This window comes from Mixophyes fleayi, chromosome 4 (assembly GCF_038048845.1).
Source record: "Mixophyes fleayi isolate aMixFle1 chromosome 4, aMixFle1.hap1, whole genome shotgun sequence".
In the NCBI taxonomy this organism is placed as follows: Eukaryota; Metazoa; Chordata; class Amphibia; order Anura; family Limnodynastidae; genus Mixophyes; species Mixophyes fleayi.
The window spans coordinates 231,469,045-231,494,259 of NC_134405.1; the positions used below are offsets into that span (position 1 = coordinate 231,469,045).

The 25,215-nt window shown below is 41.5% G+C and overlaps 1 protein-coding gene across 1 annotated transcript in view; it reads right to left on the bottom strand.

The window, feature by feature from the left end:
- Positions 1-12,230, bottom strand: part of LEMD3 (LEM domain containing 3) — a 29,234-nt gene extending 17,004 nt beyond the window's left edge. The window contains exons 1-3 of the mRNA XM_075209449.1: positions 11,094-12,230; positions 6,402-6,430; positions 4,365-4,431 (exon numbers count right to left, since the gene is read on the bottom strand). Of these exons, the coding sequence (XP_075065550.1) occupies positions 4,365-4,431; positions 6,402-6,430; positions 11,094-12,186 (1,189 nt within the window). The 5' untranslated portion in view covers positions 12,187-12,230. The remainder of the gene's footprint in view (positions 1-4,364; positions 4,432-6,401; positions 6,431-11,093) is intronic.
- Positions 12,231-25,215: the final 12,985 nt, after the last annotated feature.

Consider the following 25,215-nt stretch of genomic DNA (forward strand, 5'->3'; position numbering starts at 1 on the left):
ATGCAACAGATAGATCCTTTCCTCAAATACTAACCATATACATCAAGCTTATAAAACCGTAATGAAAACATGCCGAGAGCCCATTTAAAATGATCCACTGAATTCATAAACAGAAACTACCACAACTGTGTCATCATTAGAAATGAAAACACTTATGCTGCCAAATCTATACGATGTCTCCTAATTCATAGTTCAATTACATTAAACTTGGATTCTACATATAACGTGCAAAAACAGCACAACATACATGAATTAATAAAGGACTGCGAAGGTGATCAAACATAATTTAACCATAAACAGGACTAAGTAACAGATTGCCCTGTAACTTATATAAACATGTTTGTCATTTCACAGGGATAGTAATGGCCAACTGCAAACAGAGTAAGATAACTGAACTCAGGACTGAGAGAAACACCATCCACGAGTTGTTCCTATTACAAGTCACTGAGGCAAACCCCATATAGCTCAATTAAGGGGGGGCCCAGGGTATGTATGGTTCTTGGTGGCTGGCACCTTCTCTGGGACCAGCCATCTTTATGCGGCTGCGGATTGTAAAATTCATTCAACCCTCTCCCTATGTGTCCATCTCCTCCCTCCCCTAAGTGTGCTGTCATTAAATGTCACATGGAAGACACACGACAGGTGTTTACAGAGAAGGGTTATTTATTAAATGTGAATTATTTGATGTGGGGATGGTTGCGGGAAATGGGTATATTAAATGTAAATGCTATTAATTTCTTGCCAGGAGGGAGGGAAATAAGTTTATTAAATGAGATTATTAATATTGGGGCTGGTTGGGAGGAAATAGAGCTATTTATTAAATGTGAATACTTTTCATTTTATTTAATAAATGGGGTTGTTCGCAGGGAGGGAGGCCTATTTATTAAACGTTGGTGCTATTGATTTAACGCTGGGGCTTTCTAAATTTTATGTACCGTTTATCCTAAAATAGGGCACCAACATTCCAGGATAAAGACAAGCAGCAACAGAACTTAAGACACCAGCAGGAGTGAAAACTGCAAGCACAGGTAGGAGGTTAGAGTTATTTAAATTTTACCAAGTTAAGCGTGTCATCAGCTGTGAAGTGGGTATTGGGGGAGTAGGCACAGCCGACTGAAGCTTTGGCTAGGGTGCAGGGAAGTCTGGCACCAGCCCTGACTACACCCGGTTGGAGTGCATGGGATTAAAGGAGGTTCAGGGGCCGTTAAATATATTGTAATGTACATTAGTTACTAGGTACTATGGGATTAGGACAGAAACTTCCCACCATGCTCCATCACAAAGGCACCCCATCTCTTTCATCCTGCTCTAATATACAGACACCCCCAGTGATCTTATAGTATTCTATATAAACCCTATATTACAGTTGTTAAGAAAATAATATTTTTCTATTTTATTAAATTATGAAGGACCTAAAATCTTGAAGTACGACCCTAAATATTTTAAATGATGGGTTCCTAGGACCCACTAAATTATGAAGTGCGATCACTGTATAATGAACAAAAAGCAAATCATGAAATTTATGGGGGTGGGGGGCACTCAATTTCTTTCTATATCACATTAATACAACTCAGGAAAACCAACAATGCTATTGAAAAGTTACCAACGAAAAGGTGTCAATTTATGCAATTAGAAATGGTTGGAAACAACTCTCCATCTAATCCCATTGATTGGGTTATGTTCCGAGTCTACATATCCACTGGGACAATCAAAATTGTAATTTTTCATAGTCCTACAAACTTTATCTTGAAGCACTCTTGTTCACTCTTAGATCTGCCCTCGCCTTCTCTCAGATAACCACCTCACTCCCACCTACAAGACTTCTACCCACCTATGGAATTCCCTAGCACACCTGATAAAACTCAGTCCCAGCCTTCAAATGCTCTCTGAAAGTCCACCTCTACTAAAGACTACATCTTACAGTAGAAAACCATTGCTGTCTTAATCTCTGATCTGAGCCACATTTCAAGATGGTGTGAAAGATTCCAAAAGCATAGTTTTTTTTAACCAATATTTTGCAAACTATTTTTAAGAATTTAGAAAAAAAAAAAAAAAAAAAAAAAAAACACACACACTACAAAACAAAAATACACTTTACATACATGCCACAATTCCTGCTCACAAATATTGAATAATGCTTTTCAAGTTGGCTGTATATTAACATTTTAAACTTAATTATTGCAATTTAGCAACGCCATAAGATAATTTCATTTGAAATTAAGTTTTCCATTGAAAAAATATAACCTCTATACACATGCTCCACAAGTCAATGAGGCAAGATAAATATTGGACTGTTCAAATAACCAATTAGCTGCTCCTACCAGCCTAGGCACAGGTTTGCTTAAGACAGACTACAATTAGCCCCATTAGCAGAGCCCTGCAACTTGACAAAGTGCAATCAACTATAAAACACTGTGGGCAAGGATGAAACACAGCAAGTACAACAGAGGGATCCAGGCTGGCCGGACAGCCTGAAGGCTCACAGTCACGCAGTATATTCGTATGTACTCAACGCACCAACATCTAGACCAACTGAGACTGCACACACACTAGAAGTTATCCCTGTATTTTCTCAATAAGACAGTTGGATCTTCCATTTGCACATCAACAAACCTTTTAATTGAAGAAAACAAATTTGTAATTACTTTAAAAACAATATTGAATACAGCGACAAAGTATTTGTTTGAAGGTGCCATTGATTAACAGCGGCAGTTGACAGCGAACTTCCAGAAGCTGCTAAGAACCGGAGGACATGAATGTATCTGGACATAGTGAGTATCAGCCAGCCAGAAACCCTGTTGCAGAAAAAGCAATCAAACAGGATTGGCCTTAGATATTATTCGGGAGCCCATGTGTCTTAAATACTGCACCATGCACTTTATATTTAGTGCAGTTGATGAAATTTAACAGTTTGCTTAAAATTTGGACTGTTTACGAGATCACTAATATCTGAAACAGTTTGCAACTGGATATCAGCGATACTATAAACTTACAACATGATTATATAACTTTTAGGGGTAATCCGTTTCATACCCACATCTGTATTATGGTATTCCCTTAATTTATATAATGCATTTTGCTGTATTGGATTTAATATGTAATTTCAGATATTCTGTATCTGAAATATTAATAGATCTTCTAGATACAACAATGGCATCTCAATGATAGTTTTCATTTATAATTATAACACATTAGTGGTGATTTCTTTCGTAAGATCTCTATGAATTCATATGATTAGTTCCAAGAATGGATTATTTTGAATAATTCATTCAAAATATATGGCAAATATGGTTTTTAAATATTGATTTTAATTTAACTATAATCTTGATGTAAATTAATAAAGTATTTTTATGGTATTTTGGCAAGTACTTTTACAGTCTATTACTAAAAGCAAGACACATCTGACAGCAATTAGACAATGAAGGAAAAAAGAAAACTGCTCATATCACAAATCACAGATGACTTCTTTCCCTTCAAACTTGTTGATGTGTATAGGGCACTTCAGGTTTCCGCAGTGCCTCAGTGAAGATAAAGTACAGCCACCTTCCCAATTAGCCATTTAAAGATGGACCTTTCTTCCTCACCCGTCTCCATCTCACACTCCCACCTTCAGGACTTTGCTGGCGGTGCTCCCCACATTTGGAACTCCCTTTCCCATCCAACCAGACTTACCCCGAACCTGAACTCTTTCCAATACCTCACCGTTTCACAGTTGCATACCTCGGCACATCCCTAGACAATTCCCTCCACACAACCCACCTGCCCCTTCCACTCCTTTCCTACCCCCCTATTATCTCCATTTGCTATCCCGTCGATTCTCACCACCCCTACATTCTCAGTTTACTACCCTACTACTCATGAATGTCACCTTTCACAAGTTTGGGCCGCCTCCACCGCCCATATCATCTTTCTTTCCCACCTTTGTTCTTGTTATGTAGTTGCTTTCTATTATCTTCTGTATTGATTTGTGTTGATTCTATTGTGTCTCATGACCCTTACTTATCTTTATTTCGTTGTGTGATGCTAATAAAATTACAGGAAAGTAGCATTTGTGTTTTATAAAACCATTCAACTGTATACAGATAGAAGAAGTGATGCTGCCAGATATGTAGAGCTTACAAGTAGCTCTGGTAACTGTGGCCTAGTTTAGGTTTAAAAGTGGATTTTATGAAGCAAACATGTTATACACTATTCGTACATAATCTACATGATGGGCAACAGTTTAAGCATGCTGTGATATCACATGGATACGAAGTGGTTCCCCATACTTTCCATGTATACAATATGCTACATGTTAAAGTATCCTATGGTAACTGGCCAGTCTGACCCAAAAGCTTGCTCACATACAAGTAAAGAATAGTTACCTGCTCGCTTTGCCAATTTATCATGCAGTTTATGCAGTGTATTCATCAGGAGATTTTTCTGTGTTGCCTAAGAGATAAAATGATATTTAAGTCAGTTACTATAAATTAATCAGGTCAAATTAGACAGCGCTCACTGAAAAAAAATAAAAAAGTGTAAAAAAGGGATGTGTGGGGAGGTTTGTGTGGGCTGCATCACTGTCCAGTACCCCTAAAACAAGTCAACATGGATCAGTGTCTTCCCCACTCCAGTTCAAAAAACCCCAATAAAGTCATGTTTTGATTTCATCATAAAGAAAATGAAAAAAAACCACAAAAACTTACCCTGTGCCTTTAAAATGATGCAGCCATATTTCTAATGCATTATCTATTAAACCTATAGATGGCCACGTAATGAATATTCATAAGGCTGCACTAATTGAGCACCATAGCTTGCAGTCATTTTGCCCTAGCTCTCAAAAGGCAGATCTATTTAAAGCAGGGACAGATCCAATCTCTTATATTGTAAGCTTATTTGGGTAAAGCCACCTTCCCCTCGTTTTATGTCCTTGTCGTAGTTTGTCTGCTTCATGATCCCCTCAATGAACAGCACCGATTAACAGACAAACGCAACTTTTATTTTACTTACTTAAATAAGGCCCCAATTAGATGTGTAGGGTATGCATGAGACAGGGGTGAGGACAAACATAGCACATTTTGCCATTACACACAAACAAACCAAGAAGAAGCAATGTGTGAAAAAGTACAGCCAAATGCTCAGCCTTTGTAGCTATTTTTTCTGTACAAGATTATCAGGCTTGCATCATATTTCAGTAATTTTGCCCCATTCCTCCTTACAAGACTGCATAGGTTAATTAAGGTTTGAAAACATTGTTAAGCACAGCTCTATAAAAGGTCCCACCAGAGCATTTTAATAGGGTGAAGTTCTAGTCATTCCAAAAACCTTGATCATTTTCTTTTTCAGCCAATCAGTTGTAGAACTGCAGGAGTGCTTAGGATAATGGTTCTGTTGCATGATCCAATTTCAGCCAAGCCTCAGTTGACTAGCCATTTCGTCAAACAATCCTATCATGAAAGAGGATTTCCTCGTGGACTCGATGTTGGGAGGTGTCCAGGTCTTTTGACTGCAAAGCAACCCTAAATTCATCGCCCTTCAACCACTGTACTTGACAGTTGGTATGACGCTATTAGGTGAAAAACAAAATATGGGGAAATCGGCACACCATGACATTGTGCATTAAAACAAAACATCCACTGTGGTCTTGTCTGTCCAGTGTAAACTGTTCCTAAGCTGCACTGCAGAGTTTTTCCTCCATGGAGAAAGAGGGCTTCCTCCTTACTACTCCAACATGAAAGCCATACTTGTTTTGTCATTTTCTGATGGTATAGTCATTAACATTTATTGTGTTGACAGAGATACCTTGATGTTACCTTTAAATTGTCATTTCTCGGGAGCATCATACAGCAGATATTGGATGAATTTGTTATGATGTACATGCCTGGGGAGAATGACAACTATCTTCAATGTTCTCTATATTGTCTCACTGTAGAATGATGGACTTCAAATTATTTGGAAAAGATTTTATAACTCATTCCAACAACTGCTTAAGATTATTACAGATGCCTTTTTCTCCTCAATATGATGTTTACACAAACCTGAATTCTCCAGACCAAACTGCCAAAGAATCTGCTGCTTTTCTATAGAGGTGGAAGCACTTCCTGATGACCTTAATAACGTGCACTTGAATAGTAGCAACTGAATAAAACTACTTTATTAATATGGAGGGTTTTTTTTTTTGTTTTTTTCAACAGCTTCACAAATATTCACCCAAAAATTTTTCTTGTATAAAGACACAGTAAAACATGTTACGAGTTACATTTCACATGAGATTACAAATAGACATTTGTTAATATGGTAACAAAAAACACATTTGAAAGAGTGTACTTTTTCCACATGACATTGTTGCACTACTCCAAAAAAATCCCTGTGAGTACAAAATAAGTTTGAAATAAAGCAAGTATGAATTAGGAAACACTTACATCACCAGGAAGATCATCAGGACTTCTTACTAGAAAGAGGCAGAAAAAAAGTGATCGTAAATAAAAAGGTTTAACATAAAAATAAGATGTATTTAAGCAATGCTATGAAGTATAGACAGATTTAAGGAACATAACCAATGGTTGTTAAGCATACCACCACACTTGCCATATTTGGGTAATGATCCAACCTGTCCCCAGCTAGCAAATTTGGAGGCCCCATGAAGAGTGCATTTGTTTTCACCAAACTCTGCATGGACCATAACTGCTAGAAAACATCACACGCTCATGCTCATGGCCTGATTCCACAACATGCGTATGCTGCATTCTGCATTTGGCTTATGAAGCATGAATGCATACAAAGCATTGTCCGTATGCAACACGAAGGGCCAAGTAAAAACACACAGCTAGTTATTTAAAACACACGTAATTCTGGAGCAAAGTAAACCAAATCGGCCATATTCAGATCACAGAACAGACTGCAAACATGATGCTAGCCATGCATGGATTCGTAGTCAATAACAGTGCCTGCATTTCCAGGGTGTATTTCCCATAAGAACTAGTCAACTCTTATACGGAACACTGATGCTATGCAGTGTAAATTACCGGTATAACTTATTAGAATATGAAGGGCTTACAACAATTAAAATATTTTGACATTACAAAAAGTTATTGAACAACAAGCTGCAAAGTACACAAAGGCAACCACTTTTTGTGTGAAAACAAACTCTGCCTTCACTGATGAATGTCATTATGGAAACTTCAAAATGCCAAGCTCTCCACTTCCAGACAACCCATGATATTTAGGGCACGATCATCCCCTTTCATGTAGACACCCAGGTACATGCAATTGGTTTGTGTAATGCAGGAGGTGGGACTGCCTGGGAGACAGAAATAACAGAGCGGTCCAAAAGCAGTTGAACCCTTAATGTCTGTTTCATTCCCCTATCTGAACCAATATTTTAGAAATACAACTTCCCATTTTATAGTATATGTAAACTAGGGATTTTCATGGTACTAAAAAGGCATTAAACTTGAAGTTACCAAATAAACCAAAAATACATACGAAACCAAAATACTTTAATTGTAAAACATAGAAACTTCAGCCTACTAGGCACAAACCAGCCTACTAACAGATTTATGAAAAATGCTTAGAAATTAAAATGTTCTTCGATACTCTAGTAATCCCATTCACTCAATTTCTCCCTCAGAGTGGAGAAAAAAAGGGCTACCAACTACTAAATATCAATGATTCATATAGAAGCAAGGCAATAAACAGGCCCTGTACTTTTAGTTTATACTAACAAAGGTGCTACTGCAACAATAAGCAGCAAATGGCAATCCTGATTTACCTACAAATTTCAGAATGCTTGCAAGTGTACATGTGTCATGACTTGTTTATCCATATCAAAGTCAAAGGACTAAAGATTCTTTGCTTGTTTCATGTTACACTGGCTTTCAAACCAATCCTCACAAAAAAACTAGGATACATTAGACAATGCCTAAATATGCAAGGTGTGATTAAAAGTAATCACCTCTTCTGGTTCTGGACAGAGAAACAGCTTCAGATGCTGTACAAGTATTGTGGAACTGCACAAGGCAATTAATTGAATGTAATAGACATTAGCAGTCTTCTCTTCCTATAAGCAAATCTCAATATAAGGAGTTAGGAAAGGACACTTACAATACTGCACATTAGCACCCCCCCCCCAATTAATTAAAGCAGAAATCAAATTCTGGATAAGTCCTGCCTATCTTAAGCTGGGTACACACTACACTGTTTTCGTCCAATAATCGGCTCAAACAGCCGACATACGACCGCTCGTTCAAAAGTCGGGTCAGTGTGTGCAGTGACACGATGGTCCAAAGTCTGCCCAAATGGACGATTATCGCCTCATTTGGTTGGTCGTACCGTTTAATATTTTCGGTCCAATCTTGTTTCCGCTGTGCAGTGTGTATAAACTTCCGACCGATCCACAACAGTGAGTACGAAATTACAGTCATTGCTCACGACAACATGGCTGTAAAAAGTCGCTAAAGGGACGTCCGCTCTTCTCTTTATCGTCCGAAACAAGGCTAGTGTGTATGCAGTCCATGGACCGAGCGATCGGACCATCGGTCGCATGTAAAATCGCTCGGCATAAAAAGTTGGTCGAAATTTCTGTAGTGTGTACCCAGCTTTACCTAGCACACACATGGAGCAATTTTACCTTTTTACCTGGAACAAGGTACCCTCTGACAAGCCAGTGCAAGGAAAAGGAGTCCAACAGAGCTCAATAGAGTCTGTACTGAGCTCTATGGGAAAGGCAAGGATGACCCACTCACCTTGCCAACAGCTCACAGTGTGGTTGGCAAGCAGCAGAACCATGTTTCATGTAATAGCAGGGTCTTTGGAGGAGGAACCCCTTTTCCCTTCAATTCCAAAATAGACACGCATTGGTGGTGGGTAAGATAAGTTAGGCTAAAATTGTCTAAAAGTGAACATGTCTTAAGTAATTCAGCCCAACAATGGAAGTAATTTACCAACCCAATTCATAACGAACAAAAGTAGTTTACAACTGTTTATGAAACATGGATGACCATTGGATCTCTGGGTGTAGCTATCTTTAAGTACCCTAACAAGCTTACAGACTAGAAAGATAGAAATCAGATGAGTATGAGTGTTAGGGATAGACTACTCTTGCAATAGTACCTGCAACTGTTGTACATTTAAAACATCCCAATGTCCCTTCACACTCATTCATTTAAGACATAAAAGAGACCACCTTGCAGACTTTTATGGGGGGGGGGGGGGGGGAGGTGGGGTGAAAACAAATATAAAAATGTAAACTAATGAAAGCTCGCCCCTACGGTGGCAGGCAGGCTAGACTTGGGTATGAATTTTTTATTGTTTCAACCATGCACACTTTAGGTATATCCACAAACCCAGGCGAAGATTGAGTTTGCAAGGGTGCTTACGCAGACTGCGAATTGGGCATGTATCTTGAAATGCGCTAGTAGACAAGTACACTTCTGTATATAAAGTATTTCAGGTCAGCGGTATTGTGGTTTGTAAAGGGCACTTTTTACTTGAAAACAAGTAAATCGCTCTGTGGACTGTATTAGAAGATTATACTTGAAGCTACACTAACCCCTATGGAAAAAATGTTTACTATTGGGACCCCTCCCCCCCTCCCTTACCCAGAACCTTGGGTGCTGGTACATACAGCTGTTTTATCTCACACTGGAGGAGATAGTTTGCCCTCTAGCTCACCCCCCCCCCCCCCCTCCCAATATACACAGCTCCAGGTCAGGGCTTTAAGAGGAATGGAGGCGTCCTAAAAAATGGCTGCATGAAGCAGACCCTGAGTCCAGGGTGCTCCTTGCTCAGCTAGAGCGAGGGGCACATTAGCAAAATATTTTATGTGTTAGTACAGCTTTAAGCACTTCCCTCTCTCTACATACTCAGAGACAAACATTGTTATGTGTTTCCAAATCTTTCACTGCAAAGATTGTTTCTGAAAAGGTCCCTCGGTTAAAATGTAAAAAACATTCAGCGTGGTTACTTTTATTGAACTGTGGCTTGTAATTGGAGTTTATTGGGAAAGAGAGTTCTGAGTGCATCGTTTTATGAATGACTGTATTCTGAAGTACTTATAAGTTTTATGCTTAAATAAATACCACATTACCAGAAAAGTTTACTGGTACTATATTATGGGGACTTAACCTTATCTACAGCAGTCTACTAAAGAACCATCCATTCACATGGTGCAGCCTTTACGTTTACCCACTTTTACTTAATTTAAGCCTCCAATTTAGAACGGTCTGCTTATTAAAAGGTCACAAAAATATTCCCTGTTTTAGCCTCTTACAATGACCACAGCATTCTACACAAGAAATTTTCAACATGGACAACCTTCTTACCTGCCCTTTACCATCAAATAACAGTCAAAATAAGGTATGATTACTTCCTTTGGTGGCAAAAGTTAAGTGCCAACGAAACATATTCTTGTGCTCACCCAGATGGCAATTGTTACAGTTGATAAATAAGTGTCAGTTCTCAGATATGCAAAGCAAGAACTTTGCCCATTTGTTTGGCTACACTACCCAGACAACTATGACTTGCAATATGCTGCATTGCCACCATCATTCAAAATACAGCATGCCCCTAGTTAGCTAAATGGAAACACTGGAACTCTAGCCACCTATTTCACACTTAGGTAGGCATGCAATTACATTAAATAATAATAAACGTCCATACTATCTTTTGTGGCATCCCTGCCCTTATTTGCCACAGTGAGCCTCCTGTGGCTAAACAAGCCATGGTTACTATGAAGAAGTGCTTCTGTAATAACCTGGCAAAGACAAAAAGGCAGCACATATTGCAGGGGAGTTTACTTCGGCTACTAGACAGGTACTACATAGTGATGCTGGAGGCAGGCAGGTGCAAGTACATGTTTTGTTTTACACAGTTGTCTTCACACAGTAAAGAGTTTTACACTATTTGGACTCTAATAAAGGGGAGCAATAGGTAAGCTGCACTCAAAAGCAGTAGTAATTTTAGATGTTATTCCTCATAAGATATCAGTGGTAGCTATTGGGTAATCGCACAATATAGAGTATGTATGACTCCTTACACACTTTATGCCAAGCAATTGGAACCAATTTGTTGATAAGTCTACACACATCTTTCAGTACAGGACTCTGTATACTTACAGCTCTCATCCCCAGAAAGACTAGTGCCTCTCATCCTCAAATAAGTAAGTCCAAGCAGCAGAAAGAAAAGACAGGCAGCAGTAAGTAGGAACATGGACAAATAATGGGCGCTGAAGCCTCCTGTAGGAGAGACCTCCTCACTCCTGAACTGTTGGAGGAGCTCCTCCTCGGGCCCAGGGAGCTTCTGCTGTTTCTTCTTGTTGCTGGTGTACGGGTAGTACGTGTGGTTAGACGCCACATGGTTGGAGTCCCGAGTAGGAATGCTGTTGCTTGGAAGGTAGAGCCTGGAGCCGTCGGAGCTGTAGTTTGTCCCCAGGTGGTTGTTGTTCTTGCGCGGCTCCGAGTCTGGAGAGTGGCATTTTCTGACGGCTCCGCGGTGCCTGGGAGATAGCTGGTAGACCTCCCTATCCCACCCCGGCCTGCTCTGCTGCTCAGGAAGATCCATGCCGTTGTCCCGGCCCTGTTTAGTCACACTCCGTCTACTCCGGCGGCTCTGAGGCTCGTCCTCCTCCTCAAATTCCTCCTCCTCATCTGAGTCCGAGTAATCCCTGCAGTGAGAGAAGCGGCTGCCGTTCACAGTCCGACTTTTAATCGCCTCTTCCTCGGCGTCGTCGTGGACCGGGGGGGTGTGCGGCCTGCGCGAACCCCACCAGACAGGCGCCTTCCGCCCGTCTACCGCGTCCACACAGTTCCGCTGCGCCGGATTCCTCTCCGGCAGGGGAGTAGTGCTCCTCTCTCTCCGCCCGCCATGTGCACCCAGTCCAATGTCCACGTCCGACTCATCGGAGCTGAAGCCTAAGACCGGAGAGGATTTCCCGGCCTGTGGGTTATACCGACCGCCTCGCCTGTGCGTCACATCCACAGAAGGCGGGCGGGCTGCTGTGCTTTCCGAGCGCCCATCTGCCGCCAGGTTGTTGTTGTTTGTTAGCCGCGTCTTCCCAAGTCGGGGCCTCTGTTCATCACGAAGCTTCTTTAGTTTCTTTATGTAAACCGGCCGGGTGCTGTCCGTGACCGGACCCGGCATCACGCCAGAGCGCTTTAGCTCAGAAACGAGCTCCTCGTCCGTTAACTGCGTGGCCGCCATTTTGACCATTCGTCTGGGCTATCTACTCTCCCCCCGTACGCACTGGCTGTGCCCCGGAAGTGACGTCAGCGAACGAGACTGTGAACTAGACCCATCGCTCACCCGAGAGCCAGTCTGGCGCCTGTGGGCGCATCTAGGACTGCTGGGAAGACGCGGCCTTCCCCAGCTACAACATTCCCACATAGTCACTGGGTCAGCTAAGGATGTGTTTCCAGACAGCGTTACAGACGAGATTAACAAACTGGTGTTAAAGGGTTAAATACGTGCACTGATTAACCATGGTTTTTAGTCTATCTACACTTGTAAGGGGATGCTAAATAAGTACATGCGTTGTTATAGTAGCTCTATATAAATACCTGATTATGTTTTAAAAAATGTTTGGCCATGTGAATTGGAGTTGGCACCATATTGTACATACCTGGCAATGTTGCTTATTTGAAGAATTCATTTCGAACGGTATGAAGAACTCAGTCTTTGGACCACTGCATTTTTTAGCACATACATACAGGAGTGTCCTGAGTAAAATACAGATGAATCCAGCCAGTCCAAGAGTTCCTATGGGCATGCAAACCAAATCTACATTAAATTATTCCAGGTTGTATTTACTACTGTTGTATAAGTTATCACTGTCTGCGTATATACATTGTAAAATCTAAAGTAGTTCCTTAACTGCCAAGGTAGTTTTTACCCCTGTGCTCAGCCTATAGCTGGGTACACACTACAGAAATTGCGACCAACTTTTTATGCCGAGCGATTTTACATGCGATCGATGTTCCGATCGCTCGGTCCATGGACTGCATACACACTAGCCTTGTTTAGGATGATAAAGAGAAGAGCGGACGTCCCTTTAGCGACTTTTTACAGCCATGTTGTCGTGAGCAATGACTGTAATTTCGTACTCACTGTTGTGGTCGGAAGTTTAGACACACTACACAACGGAAACGAGATTGGAACGAAAATATTAAACGGTACGACCAACCAAATGAGGCGACAATTCTCCATTTGGGCAGACTTTGGACCATCGTGTCACTGCACGCACTGACCCAACTTTTGAACGAGCGGTCTTATGTCGGCTGATTTAGCCGATTATTGGATGAAAACTAGTGTCTACCCAGCTTAAGTTGACACACACAGACTTCCCACTTTCAATATCAGAATTTTTTTGGCTACCCACACACATACCTTATTTTAATATTTTTATCTTTAAGAAGACTCTGCATTTTCAGAAAACACAATGTAATCCATGACTAGAATTCACAGTTGTTTCTGTAAAATGGCACAAAAGTGGAAAATATTTTTTTTTCCATTTATTTACTAAAACCAAGTGGTGGCCACTGTCAGTGGCAGGCTGGGCATAGGGACATCTGCCATGCCCCCCACCCCCTGGTTTGGCCCCACAGTGGGCTACCTTGGGCTGGGCCACATGCATTTTTTTTCCTTTAAAATGTTCCTAACAGCTGAGTCAAGTCTTGTCCCCCAAGCTAAAATTTGCTAGCCCTCTCCTGCTAACAGTTGTAAACTAGGGATTCTGATGCCTTTCTGGATAACTGCAGGTTTCACAATCAGAATGGTACCCCGTTTGGGTTGATTCAAGTGCTTATTTGTACTACTGACATCTTTTTAAAATACTACTTACATAAATATCTGTTTCTTCAGACAATAAATAAAAAGGTGTTTCCATGTTTGATAGAGTGTTCTCCCCTCTTACATGTTTGGGTGCCTCTACATATTTTGCACATGGGGGAAGGATGGGAGGGTGTTCTTTTAGAGAGCTGTTCCCTTGTAATTATATAAGGCAACTTTGGAGGGGTGGGAACATGGCCATATTCTTCTAGTTAAAAACGTTAATATCTAAACAAAAAAGGGGTGCAGCCTAATTTTGATTACGTGACTTCCCACTTTAAAATGAAACTTTCCTGATTTATTTTGATCCTTAGGCAAATATAAGAATTTATTTTGATTCGCCAATAAATGTATCACTACTATAATACTTTTGCTTTTTTCACATGTAAGTATTCAGCATCACATAGATTTTTCAGGCTGACACGGTACCACAATAAAAAAAAAAAAATATTTTGCTAGAGAACCTTAGGTATGAGATCTGAGCTCTTTTAGATCTCCCGCCATCTATAAATATTATTATTATTTATAAGATGCCACAGATTCCATAACGCAGGATACAGAAGCAAGTAACAAAGAGAAGAGGTAATACACATAGGTAGCACAGATCAGTGTTAGTAATACTATGGAGACTTTCATGGAGTGCATCAAACTACATGACAGGACGTACAAGTAAGTCAGACATGGGACAATAGGTGGAGAAGACCCTGCCCATGCTACGGAACCTGTGGCACCTTATAAATGAAAGTTTTTGATCAGCAGGCAATAATTGAACAGGACACCCATGTTTGAGAGAGTGGATTTTCCACTTCCAAATGAGGGAGCCCCAAGTGTTTCTGAGCCAGACATAAGGAGTTAGAGGCTCTGCAAAAGCCTGACCCTATCCATGGCATTTTCAGTGCTTGTTATCTAGGGAAGGGTATATGCACACTACAAAAAAAAAACTTTGATTATGGTGGGTGGTGATCAGTGGGTTTTCATTTTAACAAATTAACTGCAGGATGAATGTTATTGACTCTCTGCAGTCTTGGATTGCAAATAGAAGGCGAGTTCCCCCCCCCACACACACACAAACCACACACCTTAAAACTAAACAGTTCCCCGTTCAGTTAGCACACTGCATAATGGTGTCCATTTTGATGTTTGTTTTTTCATCCTCAGACCCACTTTCGATAGGGTGGTGATAGGATTATAAGTTTACAAATGTGAAGACTTGACTGAAAACTTTATCTAAAGTCTACTTACTCCTTATATATGATGGAAAACCTCTGTAAGGGTAGGCATTTAGATATAAGGATGGCCATACCTTGGAATTTCCCTGTAGGATTAGTATTGTTAAAGGCATGGGGAAACTAATGATCATCAACATTTATTTATATAGCGCCAGCAAATTCCGTAGCGCTTTACAATTGCTAATGTTAGGTGTGGCATTTGATTTAAAGTGTATCTCTTGGATAAATGCTATGTGTATAGTATCTGAATAAAGCTCTTAACATTTATGATCTCCTTTCATGAATATTAAGTGTTATATTTAACATTGATAGAGTGTGTCTGCAATTTATTGAATCAAGAGAAAGTTTAAAGTGATTCTGTAGTCATACAAATTACTTCATTTTTGAATATTCTGGCCTGTTGTTTAACCTTGGATCGGGGAAGTGTAAGAGGAAAAAAGCTATAAATATTAGCTACACAACCAATTGGGCTGAACTGAAATGCCCATGGTCTGATATCTAAGATAGCAGAGTAACATAACTAGGTTAGATGGTAGCAACACCCTCTATTGAAGTTTAAATATCTTGACAGGAAAACCAAACATTACCTTTCAGGTTTATTCAAAGAAATATTTCAAAATATTGTGGCCTTTTTGCTAACATAAAGAACTTGAACTAGAATGTCCATCATTTCTGTAGGCAGGGAGTCTTGGGCCTAAATGGCATTACATCTGGATAGTCTTTATGTGGTTTCTGAGCTTCTATTTCTTTTGTCAACATCTCAGACTTCCTTTGTTTCTAAACTGTTTTTCATTTTTCTCTTGGAGTGAGTGGCGGGAGGGTCAAACTTAGAGCATGCTTTTTGGTAGTCATGCAAAGATACATTCTGAATATTTAAAGCCTTGAAGACTTATCGGACAACCATATTGGAACTTTGTTGTGTATAAGGTCCTCAGTGAGCGGTTTTAGGATTTGTTGTTGCTGTGATGCTGTAGACTTTGTGAAGGGGGATCTGTGAGCACGATCAATGATTTGGGAGTCTGAATATTGTTCCAGGGTTTGATTGAAAATTTTCATGAGCATTTCAGTGACGCCTTGCACTGGGATATTTTCAGGGATACCTCCAGCCTTTACTTGGTTGTTGAAAACTCCTGAGATTGTATACTGTGATGTAGTAATGTAGATATACCAATTTGAATCTATATTAATCCCTAAACTGTTTCACATTCTAAGGAGATCTTTATGAATTTCAAGAATGAGCTATATTTCAGCATGTGAAGGACGCTAAGTGTCTGTCCTCCTTCATAAATGAATTCAAGTATCATCATCATTTATTTCTAAGGCACTGCAGATTCTGTAAGCGGGACATAATCATAATGAGAAATAACAAACATGATAACAATGTGCATAATAACAGAAACAAATACAGGAGACAGAATAATAAATGCATGGATTCAATGAATGTAACAAATCACATACCATATTAAAAAAATCAGCAAGACATGACAGGAACAAGCAAGGACAACAGTGAGAGGACAGACAAGAGAAATAGGATAGAGAGGACCCTGACATTGCAAGCTTACATTCTAGAGCAGTAATGAGTAACTGGCGGCCCTCAAAACCTACAGCTGCAGCCCCCAGATGCTTCCTACTGTATTGTCAGATTTGTTTGCAATTGTTTGTAACACTTGTTGAAAATGCCTGTTGTATTATTACAGATCGGTGTCTCTGATTAAATGTATAGTTTTAACACTACTGAGATTAAGGATAATGTGTGGCCACTTTAAAGGTTAGAGGGCCATCAATGTGGCGTCTGAGGTGTATCAGGTTGCCTATCACTGTTCTAGAGGTGTGGGAAGTGAAACAATTGGAGCATGGGTACATTAAGTTTAGCGGTACAGGCGGGTAGCAGAGGTTGTGGAGGGGTATTCAGTTGCAGGGGGTGGGTTGAAGTGGTGATGGTGTAGTTTGAAGGGGATTTGGTAGGGGGGACAGGGAAGGTAAAGTGGGAATGGAGGGAGGAAAAGATAATTGAACTGTGTGGGGAGACATGGCTAGCAGTCAGTGTAAGCAGATAGAAATACACAGTAATACAGAGTGATAGGACTAAAGATAAAATACAATATTAGACAGAGCTACAAAATAATAGGTAGAGTTACTAGATGAACAGAGGTAGATGGATGGAGCTGACCATGATAATCTAGAGGCCAGAGGATGAAGAAGAGCCAGGAGAGTAACGTTTGGGGGGAGAAGAAGCAGATCTATTTAAGCGCCTGGCCCTGTACTAATTTTAAAAGACTATTTTTTGGACAACTCCTTCCCAATCAAATCTGATCCATATGTATAGTGTCACGGTGTCACAAGCTGTGGTATAGCTACTAGCAGGTATCTGCGGTGCTGAGCAAAGAGGCGTATAGTCTAACGCACCCCTGGTGTTCACCAGGGACCCCCATAAGGAAGTTTGGACTACGCTGCAAGAGGGTGCACAGGTCGCGGTTCTCCAGTTCAGCCACCATTGTAGTATCGGAGTGGACAGAGCATAGTCAATCAAGCCAGGTTGGATCCAAACGGGCAGCGAAGTACACAGGAAGATCTGAAAATGGTCAAAGGCAAGCCAGGAGTTAGGAACCAGAACAGGTAGCGAGGTACAAAACGGAATCCAAAAGGGAGGTCAGAGGAGAAAAGCCAGGTCACAACAGGAACACACACTGAGACAAGATGTGGAGCAGGTAGGAACTAGGGTGCCAGAGGCAACTATAAATAGAGCCTAACCAAACCCCATTGGAACCCGGAAAGTTGGCGGTCAGAGATACTGACTGCCGACAGGTGAGGCATCCCTGTTGCTTAGCAACGGGAGGCGAGACGTCACTGCGCAGCGTGAGGCAATACATGGAGCCTTAAGCGCCCCCTGCGGTGTTCGAGCAGAGTCGGGCATCTGTCTCCGGCACAAGAGGCAGTGCAGAGATGGCGCCTGACAGTACCCCCCTCCCTCATCTCTGGAGCAGAACGAAGAGTGGACTGGTCCTTGAGAAACTTGGAAAGAAGACAAGGTGCATCTAACTCCCTTATAAGTCCTTTTTGTCGACCCAAGATCTCTCCTCTCATCGTAACCCTTACAATGGACGAGGAACTGTTCTCTGCTACGAATAGAATGAGAATCCAGGATACATTCTACCTCATACTCGTCACCTAGGACCGTCATAATGGGGGGGAGGTGGAAGATGATCTTTGGAGAATTCGTTGACAACTAAAGGTTTGAGCAAAGAGATATGAAAGGAGTTGTGCACACGAAAAGAGGAAGGCAGATGAACTTTGTAAGTGACTGGGTTGATAACCTGCGAGATGCTGAAGGGACCAGTGTAGTGTGGTGCAAACTTCATAAATGGAACCCTGAGTTTGAAGTTACGGGTGGACAACTACACTTTGTCCCCTACATGTAAAACCGGATGAATCTTGAGATGGCGATCCACAAAGTGTTTGTGCCGGTTCAAAGCTTGTAGCAATTTATCCTGTACCTCGGTCCAAATGTTGGAGAAGTCACGGATTCGTCAGAGAGGGTAGGTAAAATAGGGTGTCTGCAGAAAATGGTAAAGAACGGAGATGCTCCGGTGGATTTGTGCTAATGGTTATGCGAAAATTCCACCAAAGGGAGGAGATCACTTCAGGAGGCTTGGTGGTCGGAGCCATAACAGCAAAAAAAGGTCTCCAAATCCTTGTTTACCCGCTCGGTTTGACCATTGGTCTGTGGATGGTATCCTGAAGAGAATTTTAACTGGATCCCAAGATAACCACAAAAGGATCTCTAAAACTTGGAGATAAATTATACACCCCGATCAGAAATGATCTCCCGGGGGCAACCATGAAGACGGAAGACATTCTTGATGAAAAGAAGAGCAAGTTCTGAAGCAGAAGGTAACTTCTTAAGAGGGACGAAGTGTGCCCATTTAGAAAAGCGGTTCACGATCACCCAAATAGCGTTAAAACCATGACTAAGGAAGGTCCGTAATAAAGTCCATAGAGTTTCTGGAACCAGAAGGGGTAGAATAAGACCGGCAGGGAACCGCCTGGGAGTCTTATGGCATTCACAAACGTCACAAGCAGCTACAAACTTATGAACATCAGAGCTAATGGAAAGCCACCAATAATTAATAATTGCGGTACAGATGAGCAATAGTTTTCCTGGTGCCAGCATTGTCGGCAAATTTGGAGTCGTGGGCCCAAGCTAAAAGTTTGGGGCAAATGTGAACATCCACAAATGAACGCCCAACAGGAGGAGTCTTCGGGGAGGACTTGGTCAAAGCTAGGATCTTGAGTAATTTTAGGATCTGGAGGGCAGTATCTGCTAATAAGTTTAGGATCTGGAGGGCAGGAATCAGACGGATCAAAGGACCTAGAAAGGGCATCAGCCCTGGCATTCTTGGACCCTGCACAAAAGGTCAAGATTAGTTGGAATCGGGAGAAAAAAAGTGACCAAAGGGTTTGCTGAGGATTCAGACATTGCTCTGACTGTAAATACGTGAGATTCTTATGATCCATAAAAACCGCAATAAGATGGAGGGCTCCTTCTAGAAGATATCGCCACTCCTCCAAAGCTATCTTGATAGCAAGAAGTTCCTTATCTCCGATGTCATAGTTAGCCTCGCAAGGTGAGAATTTCTTGGAGAAGAATCCACAGGGAGTGAAGGTGCCCCCCACCTACACAGAGGAAGCGTCCACTTCAGTATTGGTGCGGTTTTATCTATATGCTTATTAGTTGAGGATATCTGCTACGTGCAATATATATTTATACGTATGTTTTACTAATAAAGTAATTTTGTTGATGCACTATGGAAGTGCCCCCATTTATCTCGATTTCATATATATATATATATATATATATATATATGGAAAGTCAAACAAGGATACGGCGCACAATGGTGTGTTACTAGGAATTTATCCCAGGTTCAGTGGGGAAATAATAATATAGTCAATGAATCAAAGTTCCACGTTTGCTGGACGGTCTTATAGGACCAAGGGTATGAGTCCAGTTTGCACATATAAAAGACAGAATGATATAGGCATAGGATTAGTAGAAGCAGTGTGTTAGTGATAGCCCATCACCATAGTATTACACACCCAAAGGAAATTATATCGCTTATCTGTATGATTAATCCAAAGACTGGAACACAGCTTAACAACCACTTCACTTTCAATATTATGTGGTCAGCATACTCAGCAACTGCAAGTCTGGTCTCCAGTCAAAAACATCAGCATACTGTAAACATATCTCTCTTCCACTCAATGGGTAAGAAAAAAAGGAGATAATACACTATATGGTGTAGTATTTCAAGGTAACAGTATTTAATCAGGATTTTAACATATAAAATGCACACTCACAAAGAGTAATAATTCCTGTGTATTTGGGTCACCACACCATTAGTCGCTCCTGTGCGGAAGACTGTGGGAGGTTCCTGCTGTACCTGAGGACATGGTATATCTGATACCTGAATTTCAGATAAGCTTGCATTATTATTACTCTTTGTGAGTGTGCATTTTATATGTTAAAATCCTGATTAAATACTGTTACCTTGAAATACTACACCATATAGTGTATTATCTCCTTTTTTTCTTACCCATTGAGTGGAAGAGAGATATGTTTACAGTATGCTGATGTTTTTGACTGGAGACCAGACTTGCAGTTGCTGAGTATGCTGACCACATAATATTGAAAGTGAAGTGGTTGTTAAGCTGTGTTCCAGTCTTTGGATTAATCATACAGATAAGCGATATAATTTCCTTTGGGTGTGTAATACTATGGTGATGGGCTATCACTAACACACTGCTTCTACTAATCCTATGCCTATATCATTCTGTCTTTTATATGTGCAAACTGGACTCATACCCTTGGTCCTATAAGACCGTCCAGCAAACGTGGAACTTTGATTCATTGACTATATTATTATTTCCCCACTGAACCTGGGATAAATTCCTAGTAACACACCATTGTGCGCCGTATCCTTGTTTGACTTTCCATTTGACTCTGGACTTACCCACCTATTATAAGGAAGGCTGCCTCCATATGTGGAAGAGGTGTATGTGTGGACTTTCTCTATACTAATTTTATACAATACTGCTGTGAGCGCCATTGTTCATTACGTTTTTGGATATATATATATATATATATATATATATATATATTGTATATCTGCTCATTAATGCACATATCTAAACAGCCAGTCATGTGGCAGCAGTTCAATGCATTAAAGCATTGCAGACATGGTCAAGAGGTTCAGTTGCTGTTCAGTGTTGCAATTCATTAATTTGTTGATCATCCTTTTGACTGCTACTACAAAATTGTGTTTATTGTTTTTCTGGCAGAAATTAAATACTTTAAAGGACCCATAGGGAAAAATCACAATTATTTAAAAAGAAAACTTGTGACGTCTTGATTGGGAGAATAGGAGTCAGACTGGATAAACTTCTTGTCTAATCGCATAAAATAAAAATTGTAAAAAAAATACTTGTGGGTCAAGGTATTTAGTTCACAAGTTGGTTACCTGATGGATTTTAAAACTACAAGTTAAATCACAGGTTGCCTACCACTGATTTAGTAGGCCACAGTGGTGGCAAGGAAGTAAGCAACCTGACGCTGATCTGTTTTGGAACTACAAGAAGGGCACATCTGGTAAGCAGTGACTTGTTAATGGTCACGTTAATGACACTATGGGTGCCACTGACTGATATTGGCACGACTAAACAGGGAGGCGTGGAGTCTAAAGCACTGGTATTCACCAGGTGACCACCGCAATGTGTTATGGACTTGGCTGCGCGAGGTGCGCAGGTCGCGGTTCTCCAAGTTAGTAACCAGTGCAGCGGATAGAGAACAGGAATGGTCGTGCAGTCTGGGTCGGATACCAAATGATAGTGCGGTACACAAGGAAGATCCAGAAAATGGTCAGGGGCAGCCAGAGGTAAGACTCCAGATAAGCTTCTAGTACCAAATCGCAGGACAAGAGAATAGTCAGGAACAAGCCAGGAGTCAGAACCAATACAACAGTAGCAGGAACAGGAGACAGGAAAGCTGGAGCTGGTGAACCAATACTATGGCACCAGAATAGGCTAAGGAGGAGCTTTATATATATATATATATATATATATATATAAATATATATATATATATATATATATATATATATATATATATATATATATATAAATAAAAAGGGTAGCCCCTGATTCATAGTGTAAGATTTCGGCGGTCAGATGCACCAGACCGCCGACAGAATGAAGATAAAAGCGCCCCGTCAAGTTCACTGCGCATGCACGCTCAGTGTGAGCCGAAATATGTAAGAGCGGCTCATCACGGAGGGAAAGCGTCCGTCCCCGGCACTTATTAACAGTGCTGGGACGGCGCCTGACATTAATATATTATACACTGGCCACTAGAGTCTGGGCTCTTTATTGTAGATTGGGTACACCACTTCCATATAAGCCACACCCCAAATCAATTTAGACAGACCTGTCAGGATTGAGAACAGAGGCTAGAATAGAAACAGTGGCAGACTCAGATTCTCCAATGAATCTGAGACTGGTCAAACTGTTTTTATTGGTTGTCCTAACATCCCTCTGATTGAATGTTTCTCATGTGCTGAATTACATCAGTGCTGAGAGGCATGATTGATTCACTGTTAAGTAATGTGTACTCTGTTCACTGATTTTTTTTTATGTGTTAGTTGGTTGCTAAGCAGCAACAACTTGTTGGGTAATGTGAGCTCTGATCACAGAAAGAATTTACTGTGTCTAGCCAGTTGCTAAGCAGCAGGGGCAGCTGCTTAGCCTTTCTATTCAGTACAGGTGCAGGCTAATTAAATCTATGGGAGTGCCTGATTTCTATTGGTTGTCAAACCTTTATATGTTTGTATTTTCCACATATGCTGGTTATAGCTCTGTCAGACCCAGTGTGTGGTTGTTACTGCAAATCCTGCTTTGAGTTCTACTGACTCCCTGTGTTTGACTAGGACTGTTTACTGCCGTGCTTTTGACTACTACCTGCCTTAGTCTGTTTTTTGGATTTGCCTTAGTCTGCTGCCAGTCCTGACCTCATTCTCTATCATCTCTTCTAAGACTTTGTTTTAGATCTCTCCAGCCCTAACCCAAGCCTGTTTTACGACTTGGATTACTGCCAGCACCTATTCTCAGCCTATTATCCCTGCCTTTGTACCTTGTCTCCGTACTCTGCACCTCAGTGTCTTTGCATTTTCCCTGTCTTTACCCTTCTCCCTGCTTGTCTCCTGCTGTGTTCTACATAGCTACAGGCAGGGTTGGACTGGCCCGCCGGGGAGTCGGGGTATTCCCCGGTAGGTCTCGACCCTGATGGCTCCCCTCTTCGTTGGTGGGGGGAGTGAGTACCTTAAAAAAAAACACGTGATTCCGGCTCCCTCCTCCCCCCTCTCTCTTCCATTCGCACTGGATGTGGGGCATGACGTTCAGTGAGGAGCGGCACAAAGAGGAGTCGACAGGAAGAAAAGAGAAGAAAGAATCTGATAGAAAAGGTAAGTGAAGGAATGGAAGCAAGGGGGAGCAAATACAGCATGGCAGACTGTGAAGAGGGGCAAAGGCAGCATGGCAGAGGAAGAAGGGGGACAAAGGCAGCATGGGAGAGTGAAGGGAGGCAATGGCAGCATGGCAGACTGTGAAGGGGCAAAGGCAGCATGGCAGAAGAAGGGGGACAAAGGCAGCATGGCAGACTGAAGGGGGCAAAGGCAGCATGGCAGAGTGTGAGGGTGGCAAAAGCAGCATGACATAGTGTGATAAGGGGGGGCAAAAGCAGCATGGGGATGCAGTGTGATCATAAGGGGGCACAGCATGGTGAAGGGGCACAGCAATGTGTGTGTGTGATGGCACAGCGGGCTTGTGGCAATGTAATGTGTGTGTGTGTGGTAGGTGGTGGCTAACTAATGGGTGCTATTTTGTTTGTGGGGTGATGGTGGGGCAATTCATTTAAGATGGGGTGGTTTAGGGGCTATTAATTGAATGTGGGGCTGAGTTTGAGGAGCATGAGGTCTATTTATTAAATGTAAATATGAATTATTTAATGGCAGTGACGGTTGCGGAAAATAAGTATATTTATTATACATAAATGCTATTAATTTATTGCTGGGGCTGTTTGGAGGGAGGGAAATAGGTTTATTTATCAAATGGGAATACTATTATTTTATTGTTGGGGCTGGAGGAAGGCCTAAGTATTAATTGTGGGTCCTATTGATTTAATGCCGGCACTGGAATTTTTTAAATGTACCCATTTTTTTTTCCAAAAAGGACCCCCAACATTCCAGGATTCAGACAAGCTGCAACTAAAGAAACCAGCAGCCACAGGTGGTGACGGTGACAAGAACAGGTAGGAGAGAGCAGGACAGTCTGTCAAATGTTCTATCCCGTTTTTTGGTGACTGTTCTGCCCAATCTAAGGGGCAGGTCAAGACTGTGTACTCTTTATAAACACACTGCATTCTTTATATACTATACTATGGTGCTAGCTGTCCTTCATGGGCTGACCACTCCCCCTCTAGTGTCTGGTCTTGCCTCTATGATGGCTGGCCACACCCCTTCTGGTGGACCCCTAGCGTTGCAGTCCCCCGGTGGGCCCTTCATGCCCCACTCCGACACTGGCTACAAGTATCCTAATCTGATAACTTTGTACCACAGGTAAAGTACTGGGGGCAACTAAGTATTTGGGAAAAAACAGTGTTCTATAAGAAGAGACTTCTAAAGAATAGGTATTCATAGTATTCACTGTTAGGATTGGTCTCTGCTGGTGTCATGCTTCACACTAGGGGATTAGGATTCATGTTCTTCAGTCAGGATTGCCACTGGCAGAGTCGAGGCGCAGAGTCTAAAAGACCAGGAACCACCACAAGGTGGTATGGTCTTTGCTACCGGAAGCACAAGTCGCTTCCCTCTAGCTGCCACCTGACGTTACTAGCTGTCAGGAGGAAGGCACCAAATCAGGAGGCAGAAGCAGAGTCAGAAGCAAGACGAAGGTCGAGGTCACAAGCTCAGGTTCCAAATGAGAGACAAGCTGAAGTCTGGGTCACAGGTTCAAATTGAGAGGAAAAAACTAAATTCACAGAAATTATTATAGTGCAGCAAACAGAAGGGAGAGCTAGAGCAGGTAAGACCTGACACTCTGGCAGTTATTACTGCGTGGGGTTTAAATATCGGAAAGGGTT